General features: G+C 39.0%; 3 protein-coding genes across 4 annotated transcripts; 1 reads left to right on the top strand and 2 right to left on the bottom strand.

The window, feature by feature from the left end:
• The first annotated feature begins 1,750 nt into the window (after positions 1 to 1,750).
• On the top strand, positions 1,751 to 4,609 carry LOC115014538 (uncharacterized). The gene is made up of 6 exons (XM_029441485.1): positions 1,751 to 1,824; positions 1,974 to 2,318; positions 2,407 to 2,745; positions 3,237 to 3,353; positions 3,978 to 4,042; positions 4,293 to 4,609. Exons 1-6 carry the CDS (start codon positions 1,782 to 1,784, stop codon positions 4,440 to 4,442), a joined length of 1,059 nt encoding a protein of 352 aa, XP_029297345.1. The 5' UTR covers positions 1,751 to 1,781; the 3' UTR covers positions 4,443 to 4,609.
• A 1,518-nt stretch (positions 4,610 to 6,127) lies between these two features.
• On the bottom strand, positions 6,128 to 8,982 carry LOC115014540 (uncharacterized). The gene is made up of 6 exons (XM_029441489.1): positions 8,884 to 8,982; positions 8,330 to 8,659; positions 7,812 to 8,171; positions 7,283 to 7,430; positions 7,133 to 7,176; positions 6,128 to 7,051 (listed from the first exon to the last, which is right to left on the bottom strand). The coding sequence occupies exons 1-4, from the start codon at positions 8,924 to 8,926 to the stop codon at positions 7,300 to 7,302; spliced, it is 864 nt and encodes a 287-aa protein (XP_029297349.1). The 5' UTR covers positions 8,927 to 8,982; the 3' UTR covers positions 6,128 to 7,051; positions 7,133 to 7,176; positions 7,283 to 7,299.
• A 3,903-nt stretch (positions 8,983 to 12,885) lies between these two features.
• On the bottom strand, positions 12,886 to 14,970 carry LOC115014539 (uncharacterized). 2 transcript variants are annotated; one of them, XM_029441486.1, is made up of 6 exons: positions 14,867 to 14,970; positions 14,439 to 14,765; positions 13,996 to 14,346; positions 13,745 to 13,882; positions 13,532 to 13,590; positions 12,886 to 13,443 (listed from the first exon to the last, which is right to left on the bottom strand). In XM_029441486.1, the coding sequence occupies exons 1-6, from the start codon at positions 14,907 to 14,909 to the stop codon at positions 13,315 to 13,317; spliced, it is 1,047 nt and encodes a 348-aa protein (XP_029297346.1). In that variant the 5' UTR covers positions 14,910 to 14,970; the 3' UTR covers positions 12,886 to 13,314. The 2 variants fall into 2 exon arrangements, with proteins under 2 accessions (XP_029297346.1, XP_029297347.1); XM_029441487.1 differs by having other exon boundaries at positions 14,439 to 14,793; positions 14,867 to 14,955.
• Positions 14,971 to 17,721: the final 2,751 nt, after the last annotated feature.

The raw sequence follows: 17,721 nt of genomic DNA, 5'->3' as shown, positions 1-17,721 counted from the left end.
TTGCACGCAGGGCATTAGTAACACACTCTGTAACTAGATATTGGAATCCCTCACACATAGACCTCAGGCAGTTCGGATTGGTGGACACACTTCCTCCACTGTACTGCTTAATATGGGAGCCCCCCAGGGCTGTGTGCTCAGCCCCTCCTGTTCACGTAGTAAACCCTCGAAACATTTATTTGTCTTGTGATAAAATCATTTGGATGCTGCCCTGTAATTTTCTTGTGAATATGTGTGCACAGACATACATTATTAATCACCACGGACAAACAAATGACACTTAGAAAGTTGAGCCTGGTGGTTGTTGGGCTGTGAAAATAACGTGTGAGTTCAAAGCTGCAATTCTTCCTGTCATTCTCAATAGTTTCTGGGTACAGGAGGGTTATACAAACCCACACCTGGTCAGTTAAACCGTGTAAAAAGGTGTTTCTTTGGTGTTTGTTGTTGAGGGACAGGGGAGTGCTACACATTCACTGGTCCAACACAGATCTTTGTGAAGGTGCAGCACATCCATGTTGTAATCTACTGCTGCAAAATCATGGTCAGCAAAAAAACTAAAAGGCAAATTAGATTAAATGAAAACTATCAGTTATACTGGTGAAACTAAAATTAGCTTTCTGGTGCCTCTTGTAGCGCTTCCCCTCTTGCACCTCTAACCTCACTACATATCCTGTTGATCTCCAGGCAGGTCTCTTCTGAGTAAACAGCTTCAGTGGTTGGTCAAAGGCAGAGAAATCTCCCACCACAGCTTTTGTCTGTCAGTGTAGCTGTTGCCTGTGACTTTGCTTGTTGCTTTCAATGTTAACTATAAAGACAGTGTAGTTGTTCCTACAAAATATTTTCTAATGCATTATTTTTGGAAACATTCTGCAACAAAAATGTACTTACAACATAAAAAGCTCTGTTAATAAGTAATGCTTTACTGACCAACACTGAACCGGACATAAATCATGTCCTGTAGACTCTCCCAATATTGTTGCAATTCCAAGAGATTCTGTGCTGAATGCCAAACAATAAGGTTCGGACATGTCACTGACAAAACCAATGACCATGCACACCCTGATGAAAGTAACCCAGTTAGATGTGGCCTTTACGGGGAAATGAGCTTTTGTAGCAAAAAGCTTTTGATAAGGACAAGACATTTTTCAAATTCCCATTACAGTTGTAATTCTGCACACTGTTGTGACATGAAGTTCCTACAAGTCGGTTATTTAGTTGTTCTTTGTGGGTCTGCTGCCTGTGCACATCAGTGTGTTACATGGTGTTTGCTCAGACAGCTTTGCACCAAGCATTCTCTTTCAGAAAGTCAGAATTGCTGAGGTTGTGTCCTGCAGCGTCACTGTTGTAGGAAAAGTAAAAGACAGGCACCATCTGACATCTCTTGTTGCTACAACTACAAGATATGTGTCATATGCTCCCTGAGGCTGAGAAAGCAATCTCACTAAAGTTACATTTAGAAGACGTTACATTTTACACATTTTGAAAATGTAAAAGTATTTCATTTTGTAAACTCGGCTTCATTATTATTGCTGAGTGGAATTCAGTTTATTATTTGTCTTTGTTAACTAACACATTCTTTACCTCCAATGCAGTGTGGTTAGTCTAACAATAAATACAAAGGGGACAGGATCAAGGGTTTGGTAAATTTAGGTCTATGCGCATTGTCTGCATTTCAGCCAATCACGATGACTTCTACTTTGTAAACCTCGATCACCTTGTGACTAAATCTTCCATTTGGATGCGTCGACATTAGTCGAGCAAGAGAAGGGCTCTGTGGCACAATGATCGGAGGACTGGCTGCTTTGATTCTTCTAAGTACTGCGTGTGAGTGCAACTTTACTTTTCTACTTTAAGAGGACTCCTGTAAAACTGTTTGTTTTAGGTCATATTCAAGTTTAGACAAACTCTTTGTATTAATTGTCTTGTTATGTTCCCTTTTTCATTGTTTTTGTCCTTTTGTCTCTTTTCTTCAGCCCTGATTCAAACTGCAGAGGTTCCTCACCAGATCTCTTCGACTGTGGTTGAACTTGGAGATAATTTGACTCTGACATGTTCATTCACTCAAAATGATTTATGGTTTGTTTACTGGTATAAGATAAAGTTTGGATATATGGCTCAAACTATTGCATCAGAAACTTTCAACAAATTAAAACTTCAAGGACAATTTGACAACTCAAGATTTGAAGTCACAAATTTGAACGCTCAGTATGTTCTTAATATCAGAAATGTAAACAAAGAAGATGAAGCAACATACTTCTGTCTAGCAGGATCGGCATACATAATGAAATTCATTAACGCCACACTTTTGGCTGTGAATGGTAAGGTATGTTCATTTCAGTGACTTTGTTTGCTGCTTTGTCAACACCAAACAATCCATTACTTAATTCCTGCCTTTTTGTGAATCAGATCATAAAAATGTGCAGAAATCTGTCCTCGTGAAACAAAGTCCGGAGACGGAGTCGGTCCGGCCGGGCGACTCAGTGACTCTCCAGTGTTCACTTCTCTCCACTGACAAAGAAAACGCAGATCAGTGTCCAGGTGAACACGATGTGTACTGGTTCAGATCTGGATCAGGAGGATCACATCCAAGCTTCATTTACACTCACAGTGACGAACAAAAGGAAAGAAGTTGTGTCTACAGTCTGTCCACAACTATACAGAACTCATCTGATACTGGGACTTACTACTGTGCTGTGGTCACATGTGGACAGATCCTGTTTGGTGAAGGAACTAAAGTGGAGACAAGTATGTTTTAATGTCCTTTTGTGAAATCTTAAGTACATTTTGAACATTATAGCTGTTCAGATTTTATTAGATAAAAATGTGTAAAATGTATAAAGAATATCAATAATTCATAATTGCTAATCTGCACATATTTATCAATGGATAAATATATTTTTCTTAAAACTCAATGTGCATAAGTCAGACAGAATCACAGGTCTTTGACATGTTTAATGTTAGTCAAAGGAGAAATACTGTTTCTTTGTTGTATTTGATAATTTATTCTCACTATAGTCTTGATAAGTTTGGTGCAAGTAAAGATAATTATTAAAAGTCTCTACGACAACAAACTGAAGGATATTGAATTAGATTAAATGTTATGTTGAACAAATCTAAATACATTCTCTAAACAAGACAGTATCTGAAACAGACAATAATTACTATTTTGCACGACAAAAATTGAGTTTTGAGTAACGAAAGAGGTGTTAACTATTTTGACGTTTCTCTAATTCCAGGATCACAACTGGACACAGTCGTCCTTGTGCTTGGAGTACTGTTGGCCTGCTGTGTGACTCTGATTACCGTCCTTATGTTCTACTTAAATCGAAGGAGAGTTTGTGAACATTGCAAAGGTAGGTTCCTCAAATATACAATTATTTATTTAGACATTGATTTTTGTTCATGTTACCAATTAGTTATTTTCCTGTATTTTCAGTTACTTTTGGAGAGACCTAATAATAAACCCCAGCCTAGAACATACATTTACTTCATGAGTCTCCTACAGTTGTATTTGTTTATATTAGCTATTGAATAATTTACTTCTCTATCGCTCGTCTTTTGTGTCAATCAAGTGTACGTAGTAGTTTATATGTTTTAGTGTAAAGGATATAAACTGTGAGCCTCTGATTAAATGGTTACTACTTTGAGTCCTGGGTAATTTTTAACATCCATTCATACGTCTTCATTTGTCAAAAGTGGAAATAAAACTAAAATGTTTTACAAACGAAAATACATGTTCCCATAAAAATCACAAAAAAATTCTATATCTGGATCACAATCTACATTTCCTAACATATTATATGTGGCACTGAACAAATTAATGCTTTCGTTGAGATTTTAAGTGGCATTAGAAGAGTATAGTTTATAAAATGTGTAACTCTAAAGCAAAGAACTGAAAATGTGAGGTGGTGTGAAGTTGATATGACGGCAGGCCCCAGTGTGAACACACTTTCTGAAGGCTTTGCTTTTATCCGCAGGAGCAACGACTGCCTCCCGTAATCCAGGATATGACAAGTCTACAGTGGATCAATCAACTGACCTGGTAAATATGTTTATATCATTGAGACTAAAAACATCAATTTCAATTATGTACATTATTCTGACTCTGGACTCCTCGGGCGTCTCTGTGTGGCATCGTTTCACATAGTCGTCAGATTAAAAAAATCTGATATTGTACCACAGCCTGACGATAAACTTTAAATTCTAGACCTGGTTGGGATTAACTGTTCTTCATATTATAGTCCTAATCTATAAAAGAAATTAAATAATGAATAGACAATTCTTATTTGCAGGATGGAGACGGAGATGCAGTAAACTATGCTGCACTCAATTTCTCCACAAGGAAAGCGAAAAGAGTGAAGAAGACGAGAGAGTCACCACCTGAGTGTGTGTACTCTGCTGTAAGAGCAGAATACCACGACCAGCACCAGTCCTCTCTATAGGCAGAGCCGGGCCTGCAGGTCAACCGAACCCCAAGTCTCCTCATCGAGCTTCGCCTTCGCTCAGCTTTGCATGTTTTTAACAAATGTCATGCTTTTAATTATTTTCCTCAATATTTTGGTTTTAAAAAAGCGCTTCCTATAGGTCAAGTCCATCCTGTGACAAATGTCAGCACGCAGGATCAGGACTGGCTGCACAGGCATGAGCGGGTGACTGAGAAAAGCTCAAGTTGAAATGAATAAACTATTTACGCATCAGTGCCTCAGGATATGTGGGTTTGCCGTATCCATTGAAAAAAGGATGTTGCATCCAAGCTGGACTATGTAACACATGTAACTGCTGATTGTGCTGTTAATAAATTGACTTTCATGCTGCTTGTGAACAGATGTTTGTTGTACTGTGGCTCATGTGTGTCCATGTGAATGATCAGGGCCTTGCACACACACTGTAACAACAATTTATGTAGAAAAGGATATAAAGTGGCTGAAAATGATTTAGAATCAGTCCCTTTAATAACTAGCACTGAGCTGCTTTAGTGGTAAAACAAAGAGAGGGTATTGTTTTCCTCACATCAAGTCAGCGCACCGATCAAAAGTAAGGCTGGGTTTTATGTTTCCCCACAACTTCAACAAACACTGTTATTATCATGATCATTGTGATCAAATATTATACAGAGAACAAAGTTCCTAGAGGGAACTAAATGAATCAATACAACAGTAAGAGGAAAGCTGAACCTCATATTATAAAGGGCTCCAGGCAGCTTTTCTTTCAGACATAAATGCTGCGTGTAAAAACAGCCACAGTCTTAGCTGTTGACTGAGAAGAAGAAACGCAAAGCTTTTATAACGACTAACACAGCTAGTCAGTTGGTTTGTTAATGTGTTGTAGGACACAGTCCCACCGCAGTATAGAACAGTGATGTGTAGATGTGTTTGTAAGTAAATAATACCTGTGTTTGCTAATGAATGGATACAACTTTAAAGAGACCTTACACCTAATGTAGGTGAAAGGTTACAGCATTGAGTTCTCTCAGCTGCTGTCTGTCATCATTTGGTTGTTAAACTCTGCATGAACTGTATCATCTGCACTTCAAATGATTATTGTATGCAAATGTGGTTATATAATCCACAATAACTATTAACTATATACTGTTTACTCTAACTGCCATTTCTTGCCAACTCTTGTAGAAACATGAAAACAAAAATCAATCCAAATGTATTACTTTGTTCACCAATAAATAAAGCAAAGCAGTTTTGTTCTTCATAACAAATCAAGTTCTATTAGTGCCCCCTACAGGCGATTCTGCTCTTCACACCCACTGTCTGACTATTATTGTATTTACCAGTAACAATGGATGGGAAAACACATTGAATGATCATAATTGAATATGGATCTTACATATTGTGGTGTATGGTGGGCATACAGGAAAAGACCAATTGAGTTTTATGCACCGACGTGGTTTGCTTAAATTATGAATCATGTTCACAACAATTTTGCAAAAGTGTAAGTGGTCAAGCAACACCAAACAATAGTGACAAAGTGATATGTGTAAACACCTTTATTATCCCTAAACACAGACTAAACATTGAGGCTTCCTGCTTTGCGGTCTCTGTTTGTAGACAAGATAGCTGCATTATGATGCAACAGACGTAGAACTTCATTATGACTGCACTAGCATGTCCTGCCATGCATGCCATTAACCAGCACCGTAACTCTGCCTTTCACTCTTAATGATGAGAAAAATAACTTGTTTATAATATACTTCAAATACAATATACATCATATTTAGAATTCCTTACCACATTTTGTAGAACTCTGATGTTAGAAATGTTTGGTAAAGTATGTTTTCGGAGGAAAGCGCTACAAAATGCACAGTTAATAAAACGCAGAAAGTGCCACAGCTGCATAGATGGATGAAAGGCCTTCACTTACACCTTTGCTTATCCCTGTTTCACTCAATTTGAAGTCCAACATACAAAAAATAAACAAAGATGCATTTTTTATTGATTAAATCGACTACATGTAAGCATGAGAATAAACATTACATCAAGATATACATCATATACACAACACTACGTAAAAGCCACATATAATAACAGCCTTTAGCTTTAAACACGTTAACATCAACTATCACGTTTCAAACTGATCGCAAACAACCCACTTAAGGTGCGGTCAGCGATTTTGATCCAATACACTTTGTCAAATTCAGCGGATATCTCAGCACGGTATGCTAGCTGTCCGAGCTGTGCGTGTGGGGGAAAGAAATCCAGTGTATATACCACATAACACTGTTCCAGCCAATCAGCAACAGGGTGTCCATACTTGAGCACCGGACAGGGGAAAAAAAGGTCATGGATATGTATAGAAAAAGGTGAGGAGCAAGAGTGACGGTAAATCTGGAGGAGGTATTTGTTTGGCTGTTGAGTTCAAATATCAACAATCATTCTCCAGAATCGCTGACTCCACTTTTAACATGCTAATCCGACCCAAAAGCCTTGACGGCAGCGTAGATCCTCTCTCTCTTTGCTGCTTTAGCATCCCTCGTTCCACCACTGCCGGTGTTCATCATGGTGAAGATGGCGGTAGAATAAATCCATGGGTCTTCATTTCGCTGAAGAAATGCATTGCAAATTATGTGAGATGACAATACCGATCAAGATACATCGTACAATTTTTGAAATGTTGATTTTACCTTGAAATTCCTTTTTGCAACTTTTTCTTGCAGGGAAACAGCAGCTGCATTATGAAAAAAAGAAGATTAAAATAGATAAGGATGCCCAACTTGGACTAGTTTGACACGGATCAACTAAATGTGTGATATAGTGACGGTAACATCTTTTACCTTTCTTATTGCAATAATCACAGTTGTTTTCCTTGAGTGCGTAAATGAGGACGGCTATAACAATCACACTTATAGCCAAGACAGCACACAGCAGAAGCAGAAATATATTGCCTATTCTGTGAATCATCAAAGAACGCTGAGCCGTTTCCTGGAATATGAAAAGGAATACACGATGACATGAAGTAAAGTAAATGCAAATGTAATGTCATTAAAGAAGGATTTTATTTGACGTCTAAGCAACACGTAAATACGCAAATGTCCTTAAACCACACTGGCTAACATTTCCTGACTTTATTTCATTTAATTCTTATCATTCAGATAGGAAGATACCAAATATAATGTGAAATAATGCCCTAGACATTGAGAATATTTCTATTAAATGGGATTGTGCGGCTATAGAAACACGGAGTCTTGTGTCAAAACAAGATAATACAGAATCTACTGTTCACCATGTTGTCTGTGTGAAATACAATGTGCTGTTGCTTCTTAAAGTAGCAATAAAAGGGAGAAAATTAATAATGATAGTTACCTTCAATATCCAGTTTTGTTCCATTTCCAAATAATATCTCTCCACATGCGGCCACAGCGCAGTAGTACGTCCCTGCGTCGGAGGAGCTGAAGTTCTTGGAGAAGCGATAAACACAACTCTTCACAGTGTCAGATCTCTTCTCACATTCATCATGTTTATTTCCATTCGTGTAAATGATGTTTGGATAAGATTTATCTGATCTGACTCCAAACCAGTGCACAGTGTGTTCACCTGGACACGTGTCCTTCTTAGAGTCAGAGATGACTGAACACTGGAGAGTGGCGGAGTCTCCTGGATGAACTGGATCAGATAATGTCGGCCACTGAACAACGGTAAAGTCTGTCGCCGTCTGAGAGCTTCCTGCGAAATACAAGAGTGGAAATTGTAATTTAATAAGCACAGTTGGTGTCAAAGTGTCATAACATTTGTTGAAGTTGCAAATGAACAAAGTTCTGATACCAAACCCATCTGATATTTGCAAATCGACACATTACTGACAATACAGAGACATGCATTACCTTTTAAAGACAAATATGTGCCATTCCACTGATCCCTGCTCCAGTTAGTGACGGCACAGTGATACACTGCCTCATCTTCTCGGATTGTCTTCAAAATGATCAGAGTGCTCATGGTTAGATTTTGGACTGCAGTAAATCGTGATTCAGGAAACCCTTGTTCAAAAATAGGATTTATAGTGCCTTTCATCAGTGTAGTAATTAATGTAGGAGTATTCCCTACACTCTGTTTGTACCACTTGACTTGTTTACTGCTATGGTGCCAATTATGGAAAGCACACGTGAAGGTGGCAGGTTCACCAAGCTGAACAGTGGTCACCGAGATCAGTGCATCTGAATGAAAAGACAATGGAGAGTATATAATTATTACATTACAATCATAATCTATATGTGTAATGTAGTTAAAGATAGAACGAACTATGCATTACATTTATATACACATTTATTTACGAAACTACAGCCAGAAATGTCTTTAACTCGCTTACTACTAAATAAGTAAAAGAATCATTCAAACACTCAAATATTACGTCATTTAAACAGAGTTATATAGCACTTACATCCTTCATGGAGAAGAAGCAGTGTTATCCAGAGAGGGAGCATCTTGATGTGGCCTGTTGTTAGGATCTTCGTTGGTTTGTCATTAAAGACGTTGATATAAGATGGTGGTGAGGGGTCGGAGTGGGGAGGTTTTAAAAGTACATTTCCTGTCACTCTCTTCTCAAGAACCTTTAAAACTTTTGAGGTTTTGCGGTCGGTTCGAAAAGAACAGAAGAATGAGAAACTGCAGAGTAATCATCCTCCATACCAATGAGCGGAGAAGTATGTTTTATTTTCTTTGGCTGTTTTCGGCAATATTTGCCCTAAAGTTGTTTTTTAGAACGTGTTACAAGGACAGACGGTATTCAGTTATCTTAGGCCAGATAAAGAAAATGTTATATTGCTGCCTTTAGTCCAAGTCCATTTCAGGTGGACTTACATTATAAATCAATAGAAGTTCATCCTTCATCATCAGCGTTACACAAATTCCCGCATTTTTGCTCATTCGTCCTGTAAAGGCTGTACATGCTGATTTTAAGCAGATTTAATGGTCACCATCTTAGTTTACTGTTAGCAAGCGAGCATGTGCTCATAAGCACTAAACACCTTTAACCCATTTATTAGGAGCAGCAATATATATATACATACTATACTATACTATACAGCAGTGAGGGGGTCTGGTGACTTCCTCAAGGACACCTCGGCAGTGCCCAGGAGGCACACTCCATACTTGGCCCTAAAGTTAGTATTATTATTCAGCCTTTGGAGACCATGAATATCTGCACAACATTTTAACCTGACAACAAAAATGTCAACCTGATGGTGGTGCAAGAAAAAGCTAGCAAGTGAAATCGGGGGTCACCAAAGTGATTAAGAATCTGTACAAATTCAAAGATAGTTGTTGCGATAAGGCCTCTTGTGTGATGGGGGGAAATAGCTGCTCTCATATACAACGTGTGGTTTCTTCGTAACCCACTTTCAGTAAGGAAATGGCTGTATGTATGAAGTAGGACACAAGCAATTTTCGTTTTCTCAGAATTGGGGGGAATAACCCACACTTGAGCTGATATAAAAAATGTTTAAGATCAGATAAATAACATTAACTGGATAACAAGCTTTTGTGTTTAAAGTGTCACACATCCACTGTCAAACAATCCTGTGTGGTTGAACCAGTTTGCCGTCTCAACACACAAACTGCATTAGACTTCTCTGAGAAATGGACGGACACTTTCCCTTTCTAAATTGTGCCAAAGTTAAAATGACAGTTGTGCGATTGTCAGAGGGGCAATATAACTCTGTCAGCCTAAATTAACTGGACCACAAGGAACACAACACCTGTCATTTGTTCAAAAGCTTTAACAACCTTCTCTGCTACAGTGACTACTTTTTGATATGTGACCACTTGTGGTTGTGCTAATTAGACCGGCAGAAGCAGTCTGTTGCAGTGACGTGCTGTGAGGTTCATGGCTAAATGGTCACATTTAGTTTTTAGTTTAAATATTGGATTGTTTTCTTAGTCAGATCCCATTGTCAATAAAATTGTGGTCTTACCTTTACTTGTAAAATCTTCCATTTTTGGCCGTCAGTCGTTAAAACAAACTAAAGTAAAAGGTGCTACAGTACACGTGACTCTGATGTTAGCTAGCAGTAGCTTGTTGGCGCTTAGTCTTCTCACTGTGGTTGTATGTCACATCAGGAAGACTAAATATGTTACACACATACATTACATACATTAACTGGACTATGGAAAGTCAGGACGCATAATAAACGTGTCTGTAAACATTATATTGGCGACATACAGAGAGATGGCAACAGGCACGCGCCAAATGCATGCGCTCAACCTAGTTTGCGAGGGATTGCGCAATCCGAGGGGAGGCTCAGCGGGTCGCTGCCTCAACTCTCTTGTATTTGATCAAAGAATACGCAAATTCAGTGATTTTGACTATAGAAATTATCAAAATTATTGGAATCATATAGAAAATGCATTTATAGCACAGACCAGTGGACAAATATACATTTATATTTTATGTTATTGTTATTTGTTTTTTTACTTTTCATGATGACGGGGGAGGTGCCTCCCTTGACCGCATGTCCCTGGTCTGTTGTAATTGTTGCAGATGCGATGTGACCTTTTGCAGTAGATGGTTATAGACGGAATCGGAGTTTCGGGCGTCCGGTGGAATCGCAATGCATGCTGGTGTGGCAAGCCTAGAAAAGTGAGCACCAACTCTACAAGGGCTGCCATATTGGATTTCTTCTCTACGTGTACATTGTATTTAGCTTATTCTTCAAGCGTGTTGTAAACAAATCTACTACTCTACAATGAGTTCTGAACTCCTTTCTTATCATGAGGTTCAGATGTGGAAAGTCGAAGCTTTGAAAGTATTTTGCCGCAGGCGGAATTTGAAGGTTTCAGGAACAAAACTGGAGCTTATTGCCAGGGTGTTTGCTGCATCAGGGTGTTTGCTGCATCAGGGTGTTTGCGGCATCAGAGATGGGCATTGAGGAGCAACCAACAGCTAACGAAAGAATTTCAATCACAGAAAAAGAAAAGACTAAGCTTTTGGTTATGCCGAGTGGCGTTTCAGTGCCTGATCCCTTATAAATCAAGTAGATAGACTACATGCCCCAGGTCGAGTTCAGGATCAGGGAATTAATTTGTTGATTTTCCTTGCATGACATGCTCACTGCAAATCCACAAAGATTTCTTGGGCTCCCAAGACTTCCCATTGTAATCCTGTCTCTTTACAGCTTTGGTCCATGCTAGCCTTCTATCTTTGTTCTTTAGTGCTGTTGGAAATGGAAATAGTTCGAACGGGGACTTGCAGTCGCAATTTTTGCAATCGTGAAGCTCACAATTAGATTCTGCCCATTCATTTAGCTTTCTCCCACTGTTTGAACATCCTTTCACCACACAATGTCGGTGTTCAAATCCCATAACTAGAAGAGCAATGATTACACACTAAAAACTAGCCAAATACAATGTAAACACGCTTGAAGAATAAGCTAAATACAATGTAAACACGCTTGAAGAATAAGCTAAATACAATGTAAACACGCAGAGAAGAAATCCAATATGGCGGCCCTTGTAGAGTTGGTGCTCACTTTTCTAGGCTTGCCACACCAGCATGCATTGCGATTCCACCGGACGCCCGAAACCGTCTATACAAAGTGACTTTCACACAAAAGAGCACAGTTTGCATCCTGTTTCCTCCTAACAGGAAATGTATGTTTCTTTTAACCATAACCATAATCTTTTCCCAACCAAGTAGTTGTAGAAGATAGACCTTAACCATAGAGGTGACATATGAGGAAATGCCATATGTTGTTATGAAATAAAAATGTGTGCCGCATGTTGTCCTGCCATTTGGGGACTAGTTTAACAATATCAACGTCTACTTTGTGGTGTAAGTATAATAACTCATTTGACACACCAGATATTAGATAAACCACAGCAACAGATTCGATGTGAAAGCCTCAGTTTTGCAGTGATGCATTAAATACTCAGATCTTCTACTTCTAAGCCCTGCAATTAAAACTGTACTTATCTAATAAATAACTCACATAAATAAAGTGGAGTACAAAGTACAATATCTATTGAATTGTAGAGGAGTGACATAAATGGAAATACTCAAATAAAGTACAAGTACCTCAAAATTGTACGTAGGTAGAGTGGAAGAGTTGCTCGTGGACTTTACATATTTAAGAGTCAGAAATAAAACCATTTCCTGCTGTTTCTTGTCAAGACAAAAAAATGCACTATACTAAATACTAAAATTAAAAATGTAATATACCTGAAAATGCAAGTATGCAGATAAATAGGCTTGATATTTGAGTGTTAACACTAACGGCACGGTTGTCTCAAATGCAACACATAACACATTCACTGCTGATAAACTAACATTGCATTGTAGAATAATTATTAATGTAAAGTGTATAGAATTGGACGCAAAGGTCTGTGATAGGGTAATTGATTTAAAATTGATTTAATGCATTTAGTTTACACCCTTAGGACAGTAAAATATACTAGCAAGGTTTTATTAACATGTAGTCTGCTCACAAAATGTAAATCAATTTGGTAACAGACTGTTACCAGTGTGAAAGTATTCATCATCCTGTAAAGGATCTATTACTCCAACATTGACACTGTGCTTTACGTTGATTTTTTAACACCATTTGTCAATTATTTTTCCAAAAACTGTATCATTTTGCTTTTCGTGACAGAGAAAGCTTGAATATAGATGTTGCACATAAGAGCTTTAACAGTTTTACTATATACAAAAGAGGCAGGTAGCGTAGGGAAAATGTTTAACACTGACATCTTTGGGCTTATCAAAAATATCCATGTTGACTATGAGATAAAACAGACGTCAATAGATATAAAGATCTGGTCCAAATATATAAAGTAACATAAATTAGGACCTCCGGTGTATTTGTATGTGCTGCCATTTCTATCCCAAAACCCTGACTTCAGTGTAGATGCTCTCTTCCATGACTGAGTTTGCCCCTCTCTTTATACTCCTGCCGGCTCTCCCTCTGGTGAAGTCTGCCACAGAATAAACCAACGAGTCTTCATCTGTCTGCAGAAATATACAGCAAAACTTTATTAGATGGTGTGCTGTCAACATAAGCGCACCAGCTAAACATCTCATCTTTAAAATGACTCACCTGCTGACTTTGTTGGTCATCAGTGGTTTTTGCAGCATTTGTTTTCAAGGGAGCAGCAGCTGGATTATTACAAAATTAAATTAAATTGAATAAATGTAAGGATGCGCAGGATTTTATTTTGTTCTGAAAATGAAGGATGGATTGACTCAAGAAACACAGCACTGTTTGAGTTAAATTAGCTAAATCAATGTGTGATGAAGTGAAGTAAGTTACCATTAAAACAACTGGAGCTTTTCCTCTTGATGGTGTATATCAGTAAGGCTATAACAATGGAACTTATAGCCAAAGCAGCACACAACAGACACAGAGTTATATTGGCCCTCTGACAATCGTCCAACAACATGATGGAGGCTGAAATATTAAGAACAAGAAACAAACAGCAAAAGTCAACAAAGTTACTTGAAGCTGATCTTTAAGGATTTAACTTGACTTCTAACAGAATAAATATGCAAAATGGTTGTTACCTTCATGGTCCAGTTTTGTTTCATTTCCGAAACATATATCCCCGTATGTGGCCACAGCACAGTAATAAGTCCCCGCATCAGAGGAGCTGACGTTTTTAAAGAAGTCGTAGATACATTTCTGTGGAGCGTGAGCCTCGGGACTCTTCTCACATCCATCACCACTGTTTCCATGAGCGTAAATGACTTTAGGATGAGATTCATCTGATCCAGATCTGAACCAGAACACACTGTGTTGTCCTGCACACGTCTTGTTCTCAGAGTCAGAGAGGACTGAACACTGCAGAGTCACTGAGTCTCCTGGACGGACTGGATCAGATGGAAGGTCTTGAATGATGGCAGTGATATCAAGTCCTGGGAAATAAGGACAAATTCCTAAAACAATTCTGTATTTCCATGATTTAAAATGCATTGGATATCAACGAGGGGAATATTGCTTCATTTACCTTTGACTCTCAAGAAGGTTTTATTCAGAAAAATAGTTTGTAGTTCAACCACTTGTTCACAGCAGTAGAATGCAGTATCGCTCAGCTGCGTTTTAGTAATACGTAGAACAAACGTCCCAGGTTCTTGTTTTGTTGTTATGCGAGGAGTCATATTAACTCTGGCATTATCAAACGTATAACTGGCTCCTAAGACTTCAGGGAAGTTTCCAGCAACAACTCTGATCCAAAATAAGGTTCCTGAAATAGCAGCCTGGCGGCTACATGTTAGCATCACATCTTCTCCGACACCAACAGTCTTTGTCACAAAGCTCTGGTCGTCTGTGCATCCTGAGAAAACAAATTGAACACATTCAGACTAAAGTTACCATAAGAAGGTGACAATTATTGACACACAACAGAAGTGAAACTGAATTTTATGCAATACTTACCCCCAATTGTGAACATGAAAGCTACATAAAATATGATCAGCATTTTCTGGTAAATCCACTTTTACCGTTTACAGTTAATTCAGATTGTACTGCAGGGTGATTATTCTTAATGTGACTATTAATGGGGAGGCAACAGTTCTAAAAACAATCTGATTGGTCTGTTGCCATGTGGACTTTTTACTGGAAGTGGAACTCATTTCAACCAAGTCTTTCACATGACACCAGCAGTTTCGTTTTGACATTACATGTCATGACAATACACGATTCATCACTATAATTATGTCACACAGAAATGTGGTATATATGATTTCTGATGCACTATCTGATGAGAAGGTCAAACAAGGAGAAAGTTCAAACTCATGGCACGGAAACAAGGTGAAAAAAGAAATGTGTTGACAAGAACTGACTGGGTTTCGATGTTACTTTCAGTGTCTAAATATAGAAAGGTGCACACTGTTCTGCTGAGCAGGCTGACATATTGAGATTTATCTCTATTATCTTTCCATACCCTTGTTGGCTCTGGCAGTGTATTTCTGGACTTTGATGTCTTTATAATAAACACACTTCATAGTGCTGCCATCTTTTGGTAGGAAGCAGACACTACATCTACATCTCTTATATTTCAGCCTTTTCTTGCAAAAGATCAAATAGTTACATCACAAAATGTGGTATATAAAGAACTACAGCAAGGTTTTAATCCTCTGGATGAATACAATTCTAACCTGGAGAGCAGTTCATTTCAAACACTGCAATGCAGTTCTAAAACCTTCTGCTGCTACTTAATTCTGCAGTATCTCCAAACCCTCAAAGATACAGATCAATATTTAATATCAATTAACACATATTTCCAGTGTGGTGATATTTTTTGTTTTTTATTTGCTTCATAGTTCCTAAACACAGTGTGAAAGAGAAATGTGATAATATTAATCTGATTTCTGATGCACTATCTGATGAGAAGGTCAAACAAGGAGAAAGTTCAAACTCATGGCACGGAAACAAGGTGAAAAAATAAATGTGTTGACAAGAACTGACTGGGTTTCGAAACAAAGTCAATTTAAATGTGTGGTTTGATGTTATTTAGTGCGCAGGTGCTGCTCTACACATACAGATGCTAACTGTACAAGGCATATATCAGAAAACAGAACCATTCCCTTTAGTTTAGTTCGGAGCAGCGAAGAGCAAGAGACCGCGCGAGAGAGAGAGAGCAAAGAAGAGAGAGAGAGAAGAGAAAGACCCCAGAGAGAGAGAGAGAGAGAAGAAGAGAGAGAGAGAGAGAGAGAGAGGAGAGAGAGAGAGACGAGAGAGAGAGAGAGAGAGAGAGAGAGAAAGAGAGACGAGAGAGAGAGAGAGAGAGAGAGAGAAAGAAAGCAAGAGAGAGAGAGAGAGAGAGAGAGAGAGAGAGAGAGAGAGAGAGAGAGATAGAAAGAAAGAGAGAGAGAGAGAAAGAAAGAAAAGAGAGGAGAGAGAGAGAGAGAGCGAGATAGAGGGGCGAGAGATAGAGAGCGAGAGAAAGAAATAGAGAGAGATAGAGAGAGAGAGGAGTATGAATAGTAGAGAGAAGAGATGAGAGGCAGAGAGAGAGATAGATAGAGGAGCAGAGATAACGGAAAGAGTAAAGAAGTAGAGAGAGAGATGAGTATAGATATAGAGAGAGAGGAGACGCTGATATCTATCTCTATCTAATAAAAGGATGCTATCTCTATCCTCCTCCGCCTCTGTCTCTCTCTCTCTCTCTCTCTCTTTCTCTCTTCTCTCTCTCTCCATCCCTCTCTCTCTCTCTCTCCTCTCTCTTCTCTCTCTCTCTCTCTTTCTCTCTCTCTCTCTCTCTCTCTCCCTCCCCTCTCCTGAGAGCACACAGATGTTACTTTCAGTGTCTAAATATAGAAAGGTGCACACTGTTCTGCTGAGCAGGCTGACATATTGAGACTTATCTCTATCTGTTGGCTCTGGCAGTGTATTTCTGGACTTTGATGTCTTTATAATAAACACACTTCATAGTGCTGCCATCTTTTGGTAGGAAGCAGACACTACATCTACATCTCTTTTATTTCAGCCTTTTCTTGCAAAAGATCAAATAGTTACATCACAAAAGGCCTCTTTTAAGTGTGCTGTGTTTAATAAAGCTGAACTTTACATACAGAGGAACAAGGCAGACAATGTTTATTTTGAAAAACACAATACATGTGGATATTATTAGTTATTACTGACTGATTGTCTCTTGTAAAGAGACTAGCAGTTGAAATGAAGTACACAGCTACTGTTTAGTCAGTTGCCTTGTTCACATTTGAATTCTCCTGGTGCGAGCTTGGCCACGATACTGACAGTAGGGTTTGCAGATAACAAAGACAAAGAGTTGGAGAGTTTTTTGGTCATCTCACCATATGGCTCTCCTGCAAGCTGACAGATGGATTTGACTTTGCTGGTGGGGGCTCAGATGAAGGTTTTGGTCTCCTTACACTCAATACTGTCGGTTTTGGAGATCACTCTACTTCGTATCTCGTGTTCACACCTGGTAGCACTCATCTGCCCGTTGATATGCCGGACGTTTACATTCTGAGCGAGCACAGTAGCAGAAAGCAGCAGCAAAGGTTTTCTCAGACGGGTGGCGTCTCCCTTAGAGATAGGGTGAGAAGTTCAGCCATCCGTGAGAGACTCGGAGTAGAGCCGCTGCTCCTTTGCGTTGAAAGGAGCCAGTTGAGGTGGTTCGGGCATCTAGTAAAGAGCCACCTGCGCGCCTCCTTAGGGACCCCGGGGAAGACCCAGGACTCGGTGGAGAGATTATATCTCCTCACTGGGAACGCCTCGGGATCCCCCAGTCGGAGCTGGAGGATGTGGCCCGGAGAAGGGAAGTTTGG

Source organism: Cottoperca gobio, chromosome 10, assembly GCF_900634415.1.
Source record: "Cottoperca gobio chromosome 10, fCotGob3.1, whole genome shotgun sequence".
NCBI lineage: Eukaryota > Metazoa > Chordata > Actinopteri > Perciformes > Bovichtidae > Cottoperca > Cottoperca gobio.
The sequence above is the reverse complement of the archived record's forward strand: the minus strand, read 5'-3'. Positions and strand labels throughout refer to the sequence as shown.

Bases quoted from the DNA above. Each gene is read 5' to 3' on its own strand.
- LOC115014538 (XM_029441485.1), top strand. From the start codon at position 1,782: ATGATCGGAGGACTGGCTGCTTTGATTCTTCTAAGTACTGCGT. The intron at 2,319-2,406 runs GTAAGGTATGTT...TTTGTGAATCAG, and splicing joins CACACTTTTGGCTGTGAATG to ATCATAAAAATGTGCAGAAA. The intron at 3,354-3,977 runs GTAGGTTCCTCA...TTTTATCCGCAG, and splicing joins AGTTTGTGAACATTGCAAAG to GAGCAACGACTGCCTCCCGT.
- LOC115014540 (XM_029441489.1), bottom strand. From the start codon at position 8,926: ATGCTCCCTCTCTGGATAACACTGCTTCTTCTCCATGAAGGAT. The intron at 8,172-8,329 runs GTAATGCATGTC...TGTATTTCGCAG, and splicing joins CACATATTTGTCTTTAAAAG to GAAGCTCTCAGACGGCGACA. The intron at 7,431-7,811 runs GTAACTATCATT...TTCATATTCCAG, and splicing joins AACAAAACTGGATATTGAAG to GAAACGGCTCAGCGTTCTTT.
- LOC115014539 (XM_029441486.1), bottom strand. From the start codon at position 14,909: ATGCTGATCATATTTTATGTAGCTTTCATGTTCACAATTGGGG. The intron at 14,766-14,866 runs GTAAGTATTGCA...TTGTTTTCTCAG, and splicing joins TTTCATGTTCACAATTGGGG to GATGCACAGACGACCAGAGC. The intron at 13,591-13,744 runs GTAACTTACTTC...GTAATAATCCAG, and splicing joins AAGCTCCAGTTGTTTTAATG to CTGCTGCTCCCTTGAAAACA.